This window comes from Littorina saxatilis, linkage group LG8 (genome assembly GCF_037325665.1).
Source record: "Littorina saxatilis isolate snail1 linkage group LG8, US_GU_Lsax_2.0, whole genome shotgun sequence".
Classification (NCBI taxonomy): domain Eukaryota; kingdom Metazoa; phylum Mollusca; class Gastropoda; order Littorinimorpha; family Littorinidae; genus Littorina; species Littorina saxatilis.
The window spans coordinates 65022314-65032534 of NC_090252.1; the positions used below are offsets into that span (position 1 = coordinate 65022314).

Consider the following 10221-nt stretch of genomic DNA (forward strand, 5'->3'; position numbering starts at 1 on the left):
CCATCGAATGTTAGGCTAAAAGATGGTTGTAGCTCGTCATAAAATCATTTATGGCAGAAGCCGAAATGTATTTATTACGAGACAACAACCATGCAACACAAAAACCACCCTTGGCATCACAAATGACATTCTATCCCAATCACTATCCTACCACTGATCCTCCAGTTGTGGTATCACACATAACCTTTTTTCAACTGGGCGATCGCAGTTAGGATACCAATCCAAATAACCGTTACAGTTATGCTGGGCCAATTATACTTTGTCAATGCAATTACAAAAGTGATGATCAGCAATTCGCTCTACTATGCCAAGGGAGGTAAGTTGGAGACACAAGAGGTATGAACAGTTCAATTCACATTTATTCATGTTTTCCACATGTTGCAATCTTTGTATTATACATATTTGGCATATGAATGGGCACGGATAGGTAGCAGATAGACATGGTTAAAGTGAACACTATTAGCAACCCCTTCCCCCCCAGTTAGCTGGCCCCAGATTGACTGACCAGCAACAGGTCTTTCTGACCATCCTAGCACTACCTCAGCTAGCATGTGGGTGATGTAAACCAACCCAGTGCTTTCTTTAGGCATACATGCTGCTGTTTTTGTTTAAGTGCGCTGCTCCCAGCTCCTCACAGAGGAATTCTAGGCTTTCAGGCTATCTGGAGGTGACAGGACCCCGAACCGCACCACATCCCGTGGCTTGTTAGGGCTCACACTGGGGTCCTGCAGTACAGCTACGAAAAGCTCTAAAAGGTTTCATTTTCACTAGAAATTACATGTTTTAAAACTTTAACAAACTGAAATAGACAGACATGTAAAGTGTTCCCCTTTTCCATGCCTATCTTCCGCCACCTAACAGCTATTCTATAGATGTTTTTCGCCAATCCGTACCCATTCCAGCCCCCTTTTAGCCTAAAATCATAGCTGCTAATTGCAGTTCAAAGTCAGCTTTGAACTGGTCCAGCCCCTTGGTGCTCAAATGCACCCCATCTTCGGCAAGGTGGCTGTGGTCAAGATTTGGGTGGTAAACAATCCGTCCCTTTTCTTTCTCTTGCATAATGCGGCCTCTCGCCTTTCGGTTTAATTTTTTGCGGGAATTTTCTCCCCCGTTGGAAAAGCTTTCATGTCTCCACGAATTTCGCGGGAGCATGTCCGACCAGACAACGGTCGCCTTCGGGCAAAAAGCCCTAACAAAGCATACCAGTTCATCGAGTTCCTCACGCCAGTGCTTCTGGTCAACCCGGCACACGTCGTTCCCTCCGACGTGGAGTACCACATAGCTCGGTGAGGGGGCGTCCTCCAGTGCTTCAATCAGCTTGGCCCGAGCCCGGGGAAACCCAAGGCCGGACTTCCCAGCCCACACCACCGGCAGCGGTAGCTGAAGCCCAGTGCCTTTTGTACTGCAGAACTGCTGCAGCCTGACCACCAGACTTGATCCCAGGATAAGGACTCCTGGAACTACTATAGAAAAGGTGGATTAGGACTAAAACATGAACTCATTTCTATACATGTACCTTTTGTCGTCACTACTTGGAGGTGACAACCTTCCAACAGTAACTCTGAAATATTAAAGAAAAACACAAAGTAAAAACAAACGCTGCAGCGGTGTGAACCAGCCTCATACAAAACACACAAAATCTTTTGGCGGTGAAAACCTGGCCACTATTCTATTTACACAAGACCCATACTATCACTCCAAGTCGGGCCTGACATACTTTGTCACTGCCTGTGATCCCCACCTTCCCAAAGCCATAATGTCTCTCATGGGCGTGCCATTGACCGCAGCTGTGGTTGCTGCCCCAATACGAAATGAGTGGGAAGTGAACCTGTTTACTTTCCAACCCAGAACGCTAGCCCCTTTCTTTAGAACCGCCTGAAATTGGTATCGGGTCAGTGATGACCCATCAAAGTGCTTCCACAGCGGGCCCGGTCCACATGGTCTAACCCTAAGGTAAGCCTCCATCGCTCTCACTGGGCAAACTTGGGGATGCCTCTCGACTCTACGCATCACAACCTTTTCGCCCTTGTTTGCTTGGTCTGTTTTCGACCCCGCAATATGGACGGTCAGGTCTTCTCCTAGTACCACATCAGCATAACTGATCCCAGTTCGCCCTCCCTTTACTGCGTTCCCTTGGCCCACTATTTCACTGACCCGAAAGAAACCAAAAAAGGCAAAGCAAAAGGCTGCTGTAAACAGTGCCTGTTCAAAAGTATTAGCACACACCCCCGGGAGGACACCAATTAAATCCTTGAGTCTCTGAAAAGTGATAGGTTTCCTTTGATCCTGTCGTCTATCCAGCTTAGCCATGCCCTGCAATAACTTCTTCAACAGGAAATGCTCTGTGGGGTCATCCCATCCCTTCAGCTTGTGTTTTGCACCAATCCCAGCCAAATAGGTGCGAGCCGTTGTATGGGCCCTTCCCGTAAGTGAGAGATGGGCAGCAAAATGAATAACATGCTGTGACGGTACAGGCCACTCATGCCCCAAACCATGTTCCCCTCTAAAAACCTCAAAGCTTTCAATCCCTTGCTTGTATGCTGCCTGCGTTGCTGGAGCAAAGGCCGCTGAAACAAGCCGCTTCATTTCTGCTGTAGTTGCCGCAGTAAGGCGTGCGGGACTTCTGTCGGTTGGGTGTCGGCACCCGGAACAAGGGCCCTGAACCGCTTGAGCTGCAACCGGGAAAGAGAATCAGCAACTTCATTTCTGATGCCTGGTATGTGCTTTGCCCTGAATAGGATGTTATGCTCAAGGCAAACACTGACCAACGTTCTCACAAGTCCCATGGTTGGCCTTGAGCGGGTAGTTTGGCGGTTGATTATACAAACAACTGCCATGTTATCACAATGAAATAATACTTTCTGGTTACTCAGCTCTTTTCCCCACAGGTGAATTGCAAGGACAATGGGAAAAAGTTCCTTGAACGTTATGTCTGGGTCATTGCTACGCCACTCAACTGGCCAGGCCCCACATGCCCAATGCCCACAGAAAAAAGCCCCAAAGCCTACACCTCCTGCCGCGTCCGTGTAGAGGTTAAGGTGAGAGGTGTCAACCCATCTTTCTTCCAGCATGATGCTGATCCCATTGTGCATCTCCAAAAAGGAGCTCCACACTAGCAAATCCTGACGCATGTCCTCAGTAACCCGTATGTGGTGATGTGGCTTCTGGACCCCTCTTGTGGCATCGATCAGTCTCCTGCAAAAAGCTCTCCCGGGTACGATTGCCCTACAGGCAAAGTTCAACTTTCCAATCAAGGACTGTAACTGACGAAGAGTGATCTTCTTCCTGCCGATCAAAAAGCTCGCGACAAGCTCTTTGAGGTCATTTAGCTTATCTTCTGGGATGCGCACCTGCAGGGCAACAGTATCAACTTCTAGTCCGAGAAACTTGAGACATGTAGTAGGACCTTCTACTTTTTCAGGAGCTACGGGTACGCCTAGCTCGTTAAATGTGTCGAGCAGGCTGTCTAACATCATTTTAGCATTGTCCTCTGACACACCGCCCCCACAAAAATCATCCAAATAATGAATCACATCACTGGACATGGAAGCTTGTTGTACACACCACTCAAGAAAGGTACTGAACTTTTCAAACAAGGAACAGGAGATGGCACAGCCGAATGGTAGAGACTTATCCACAAACAAGTAGCCGTCCACTGACATGCCCAACAGACTGAAATCATCCGGGTGTATGGGAAGCAACCTAAATGCAGACTTGATATCAACCTTCACTAAATGGGACCCCCGCCCAAGTTTCTTAACCATGGTGGTTACCGCATCAAAACTGGTGTATTGCACCGTGCATAACTCAGCTGGTATCCCGTCATTAACAGACTGCCCATGCGGGTACGAAAGATCAAATATAAGCCTGTATTCCCCTGGTGTTGATTTTTCTACCAGCCCCACCGGGGAGACAATCAGGTCATCAATGGGCCAATCCAAAAATGGCCCAGCCACTCTTCCTAACCTGACCTCCTCTAACAATTTCTGTAACACTAATAGTGGCTGTCTACGAGCAGATCCGTGATTTTTTGGTAACTGTTGTTTTCTTTCCCCCTGAAATGGTATCCTAAATCCCTGACTAAAGCCTTCCTCTATGAGCTGTGCATCTTCTCTATTCGGGTAATGCTCTAACCACTTAACTAAGCTATACATACAGATGGGCGTGTTGGCTAGCCCTGTTAAGTCTAGGCCAGGAGGGATGTGAACCACCTCACTGAGCCTTCTGTCCTGTTGTTGACTGAAAGGGCCGCCCACTACTGGTCTCCCCCTTATCTTGTGTACCCTTCTTTGCACAGGTGCTCTGGCCATGGGAACTGGAGCTGCATTGTGCACACTTGTGCGCATAGGCGCAGTTGTCTCGCTGACAACCTTTGGGTCGATTAAAAAACCGACACACCCCTCGCTGGCCTTTCCCTGCATAAGCACCCCCCTTTTGGTCGACAGCAGGGCTCACCTTGCCTGCCGGGGCAGCCCCTACTGGTTTGCAGAATAACTGCAGCCACAGCTGGCTATCTATCATGCCCCATGGGCGAGTAGGATCGGCCTCTAGTCTGGACCGGAACTGCTGATCATACAGCAGCCATGCATTCCCAGGGTTGTCCCGGGCAGCCCCCCTTATGAGTTCCACATAGGCCAGCATGTCTTGCAGCCTATCGGGGTGCTGCTGCACATACACGCTCATCAGGACATGGAAAGCTGTGGTCCACTGGTTGATGGTCAGCTCCGTTTTGTTCTTTCTCTCTAGCCTAGGGACCAGATTGCCTTGCTCGTTCTGAACAAACATCACAGCCTTTTCCTCTGGCCTGTCAAGGAAGGATTTTGCCAGGAGCACATGCATCTCCACAAATTTCCCCAGCAAAATTTTTTCTTTTACCTCAGGTGGCACAGTGATGGCCAGAGAATCCAGCGCTTGGCCTTTCTGGCGCGCTGCCTGGCATCCTAACGCCTCCTCTAGCACCCTCAGTCTATTCAGTAATGCCTCTTCCATACCTTCCGGTCGTGCGTCTCTTGCGGCTGACGTCCCAGCGTTCTCGTACCAGGCATCCTGGCTGTCGTCTTCTCCTGGGCTGGAGGGCTCCTCCACGGCTACACGCCGTTTCTTTGCCTGTTGCTGCCTACTTGCACCGCCCGATCCCCTGGGGGGTTCTTCGTCGTGCCAGGCAGGTCGTCTTCCCTGGTTCCGTCGCTTCGGTCGACCACGAGCTGACATCTTGATCTGGACAAACTAATACAATCAGTTTAATTCTATTGAATTACTTTACCACCCCAGCCTTTATTACTAATATTGACTGGCCCCTAAAAACTACTTAACCGTCAGATGGCAGTTACTTGCTACAGATGTCCCTAAATTATCATCCTCCTTGCTGGCAAATACTGCAACTTTTTTTTTTTTTTTTATTTATTTTTTTATTTTTTTTTTATTTATTTATTTTTTTTTTTTTTTTTTTTTTTATTTTTTTTTTTTTTATTATTATTATTATTTTTATTTTATTTCTTTATTTCTTTATTTATTATTATTATATATATATATTTTTTTTTTTTTTTTTTAATTACTTACTAAATACTGCTAGACAGCAACTAACTCATAAGGCTTCAGGTATATTATAATACCTTAGTTTATTTGCAAAAGGTTGACTAAAACATTGACAAGTACCAGTGGTAGTCAGAACGAGACACTCGTGCTTTTCAGCCTAAGTCCGTAGTGGTGCCGCCAATCGCAGCAGGCTCGGTTACAGCCGACTGCTAATTAGGTCAACCACGCTATCGTCGCGTCCCTAAGGCCCCGTCAGTAATTTTTTAAGTGGCCATTCCAGACCAACGTCTAAATCAAACAATCGGTGGGTGCACTAATTTATTAGATTTGCACCACTGCCCCACTCCTGCGCTCCGTATTTTTTACTTTATTTCCTCGTATCCTGGTGCCAATAAGACCTGCTCTTTCTGTGAGCGAGAACAAAGGAAAGGCCCCCGGGCCTGCAGCTGCCGAACCCACGCGATGCCAAATTTATCAACAACTGCCGTTTCTCGTGGAATTAAATCATTCAAAGTTACATATAATCCCAGCTTTAACTAACAACAAATATTAAAAAACAAATTTGAAACCGTATTCTGGCGTTGAAGCTTGTGCGTCCTTTTTCCTTGTAGCAAATTCGTTTAGCGTTGTTCTCTGTGTAGACTCAGGATCCGAAGAGGCTAAAGCTAGACTCTTCCCACGTGACACTGAGTCTGCATACAACTGAACCGTTTATGGATAAGTGTGTTCTTTAGCCTCCATCGAATGTTAGGCTAAAAGATGGTTGTAGCTCGTCATAAAATCATTTATGGCAGAAGCCGAAATGTATTTAATGTAAATCATGGGTCCACTCTTATGTACTGCAGTGGTACCTGCCATGTGTGGCCCCTCTGATGAGAGGACACCTCCCTCAAAAGGACAACTTCTGGGGTCCCTTTGTCTATTATCTCTACCAAAGTATACCTGTCATGACAGGCCACCTGCAATGTAGGGACACTTCTGGCTGGTCCCACGGGTGTCCTTTCATGGCAGGTACCACTGTCCTTTCTTTTGCCCAGTTGGCCTAATTCTAGCAAAGAAATGTGTGTTGGGTCTTTTTGACTTTTCATGGGGAGGAGGGGGGGTCTTCTTTTTGACTTTTCATGGGGAGGGGGGGGTCTTCTTTTTGACTTTTCATGGGGAGGGGGGGTCTTCTTTTTGACTTTTCATGGGGGGGAGGGGGGGTCTTCTTTTTGATTTTTCATGGGGGGGAGGGGGGGTCTTCTTTTTGATTTTTCATGGGGAGGGGGGGTCTTTTTGACTTTTCATGGGGGGGGGGTCTTCTTTTTGACTTTTCATGGGGGGGAGGGAGAGATCTGACCTGCTTTACAGTCCCCTGTTAGTGTCCACATTTGACACTGGTGTTTGTTTTGTTGCGCTGTATGTCTTTGTGCCTTTGTGAAGCTATGTACATTATTTGCTGTGTACATTATTTGCACAATGTTGATAAGTTTGAGTAATTCCACGTGTCATAAACTTTTCATGGTTCATATTTTTGTGTGACTTTTTTTTGTAAGTCAATTTAGATTTTTTGGTCTACTTGTATACAGTTGCTCCTTATGCAGTTCACTCCACCCCCCCCCCCCCCCCCCCCCCTCCTCCCTCCCCATCAGGAGATAGTTCATGGAGGACACTCAAAATTAAATGCTCAAATTGCACTTTTGTTTTCAAAAATGACAGAAACTTAAAATTTGCACAGCTGTATTTGCTTTTATAGATGTAGCGGTGTATACTACAGTTGTTTGACTTGAAGATTATTCGATAGCTCACACACTCTGACTGGTGATATTTTGTAGGTGTATAATGCCCTGCTCATGTTTAGGTGAAGAGTAGGAAAACCACTTGTAGTACATGTAAGACTAAGAGCATTCACCATCATCATGAAGACAGGACCAAATCAAAATTTATAGACGGGAAAATTATCAAAGGTCATCATGATTGTTCATTGCGACAGAACATCACAGGATATTAGGCTGTCGTTAGAATGGCCATATTTCCCATTATTAAGTTTGTTTGTGTTTCTTGACAACAAACAAACACATATGGTCAGGAATGTACTTTTTTGTGTGTAATTGTATACACGCAGGAGAGAATTGAACTTTCCCACCTACAGTTTTCAGCTTTGTACGTCACTTGCTATGTTCTGAGTGTTCACTTTGTGGCTTGTTATACTTGGTGCCTTTTCTCTTGCCTTTCTTTATCTAACATGTGTACATGTACTCTAGTTCATCTTTTGAGTTCCCCCCCCTTTCCCCGTCGCGATATAACCTTGAATGGTTGAAAACGACGTTAAACACCAAATAAAGAAAGAAAGAAAGATCTTTTGAGTCTGAAGAAGTGTGTTGTTCCTATGTCAGCATGTCAAATTTGTATCCTCCTTGTTAATGTTGAAGCAGTTCAGAATGTGTATCCTCCTTGTTAATGTTGAAGCAGTTCAGAATGTGTATCCTCCTTGTTAATGTTGAAGCAGTTCAGAATGTGTATCCTCCTTGTTAATGTTGAAGCAGTTCAGAATGTGTATCCTCCTTGTTAATGTTGAAGCAGTTCAGAATGGGTATCCTCCTTGTTAATGTTGAAGCAGTTCAGAATGGGTATCCTCCTTGTTAATGTTGAAGCAGTTCAGAATGGGTATCCTCCTTGTTAATGTTGAAGCAGTTCAGAATGTGTATCCTCCTTGTTAATGTGAAGCAGTTCAGAATGTGTATCCTCCTTGTTAATGTTGAAGCAGTTCAGAATGTGTATCCTCCTTGTTAATGTTGAAGCAGTTCAGAATGTGTATCCTCCTTGTTAATGTTGAAGCAGTTCAGAATGTGTATCCTCCTTGTTAATGTTGAAGCAGTTCAGAATGTGTATCCTCCTTGTTAATGTTGAAGCAGTTCAGAATGGGTATCCTCCTTGTTAATGTTGAAGCAGTTCAGAATGTGTATCCTCCTTGTTAATGTTGAAGCAGTTCAGAATGTGTATCCTCCTTGTTAATGTTGAAGCAGTTCAGAATGTGTATCCTCCTTGTTAATGTTGAAGCAGTTCAGAATGTGTATCCTCCTTGTTAATGTTGAAGCAGTTCAGAATGTGTATCCTCCTTGTTAATGTTGAAGCAGTTCAGAATGGGTTCAGAGTATTACAGTGGAACCCCCCTTTTAAGACCTCCAAAAATCTGAGAAAATCTGGTCTTAAAAAGGAGGGTCAGTCTTAAAGTGGGGGTACATTTACTGAGGATATGTATAGCAAATCAAAAAAACTGTGGTCTTAAAAAGGAGGAAGTCTTAATTTTGGAGGTCTTAAAAAAGAGGTTCCACTGTACCGATGAACGAAATGGTGACACACGAATACTACTATCACTACAGGTAACTAACCTTGAAGTGAGCTTGACACTCTTGTTAATATCAGTGCTCATTTATTCAACTTTTCCTTTGAATTCAGGTAATACTGCACTTTACTCATTTGTTCAGTCATGGATATTTTACATTACAGCCAAAGTTCATTCCAGTCAGTTCCAGTCAGTTCCCCACACGTACTTTTCTTGTATTGTGTTGATTTGTATTACACTGTTTGATGCACAGAACAGTAATGACAAAATGCTTAAGTAATCAAAGAACAAGCCATTCCACTATTTTTGGAATTATTGCACATTCCGACTGCATTTGTTAACTATCTTTTTTAGCAGATTTTTTTAACCTCAAACAAGTGATGAAAGTATGAGGATAAAATTCACTTGTTAATTCTTTCTGGACAGATACCGGATTTTTCAGGTAGCGAAATGCAGCACTCAGCGCCTCATACCCGAATTTTACGGTTAACTTTGCTACAGTCTAAAATCACGCTCCTATCCACTACATTCCACCCGATCCATGTTTTCAATGCTGAGGCCGTTACTGTTTCTTGCCGGTTTCCCATGTATGGTGACTGAATATGACTCATGAGCTGAGCATGTTTTTATTTGTAGCTATGTGAGGCAATGTAGTCTTAATAGGGTTAAGCTCAATGCTTGTAATTCTCATGTGCAAGGAGATTAGTTTCGCAAAACTTTCACTTTGGGTACTTTTGTTGCCTATGTCTTCCATGTTTGGAGCGCTTTTCTCCCTTTGTTTGTTAGATCGTAAAGGCAAGTCAGTTTTTCAATGTTTATGTGTGTTGAGTTTTTATGGATTCTGCTGTGTGTTGCTATGCTCGCTTTCACGCGGGGTACATTGTATCGTTGAACAGGCATGAGTTGTTTGTTGTTTGTGGTGAAATTCGAGTCAAATAAATAATTGTTATCTGCTTCATTTTCTTTGTCGTAAAATGATTGCTTAGGTATGTCCGCAAATCGAAATCACTTGTTTCATTATTATTCATATTTCCTGTTTTTTTGTCCGTGTTGATTTACATTCGAGAAAAAAAAAAGGCTTAATTTTTGTTTTGTTTTCTCCTTTTTGACTCACATGCGAAGCAAAAGTGAGTCTATGTACTCACCCGAGTCGTCCGTCCGTCCGTCCGGACGTCCGTCCGTCCGTCCGTCCGTCCGGACGTCCGTCCGTCCGTCCGGAAAACTTTAACGTTGGATATTTCTTGGACACTATTCAGTCTATCAGTACCAAATTTGGCAAGATGGTGTATGATGACAAGGCCCCAAAAAACATACATAGCATCTTGACCTTGCTTCAAGGTCAAGGTCGCAGGGGCCATAAA

At 44.5% G+C, this 10221-nt stretch overlaps 2 protein-coding genes across 3 annotated transcripts in view; one reads left to right on the plus strand and one right to left on the minus strand.

Moving 5' to 3' along the window:
- Positions 1-10221, plus strand: part of LOC138974144 (uncharacterized) — a 59857-nt gene that overhangs the window by 37796 nt on the left and 11840 nt on the right. The gene's annotated exons all lie outside the window — the stretch shown is intronic.
- LOC138974145 (uncharacterized) lies at positions 1471-5405 on the minus strand. Of its 2 annotated transcripts, XM_070346835.1 has the most exons (2): positions 4992-5405; positions 1471-2672 (listed from the first exon to the last, which is right to left on the minus strand). In XM_070346835.1, exons 1-2 carry the CDS (start codon positions 5209-5211, stop codon positions 1693-1695), a joined length of 1200 nt encoding a protein of 399 aa, XP_070202936.1. In that variant the 5' UTR covers positions 5212-5405; the 3' UTR covers positions 1471-1692. The 2 variants fall into 2 exon arrangements, with proteins under 2 accessions (XP_070202936.1, XP_070202938.1); XM_070346837.1 differs by lacking the exon at positions 1471-2672 and having other exon boundaries at positions 2680-5405.

Coding starts and splice junctions, on each gene's coding strand:
- LOC138974145 (XM_070346835.1), bottom strand. CDS start 5,211: ATGTCAGCTCGTGGTCGACCGAAGCGACGGAACCAGGGAAGACGACCT. Junction 2,673..4,991: donor AAGAGACGCACGACCGGAAG/GTATGGAAGAGG, acceptor TCCCGGTTGCAG/CTCAAGCGGTTCAGGGCCCT.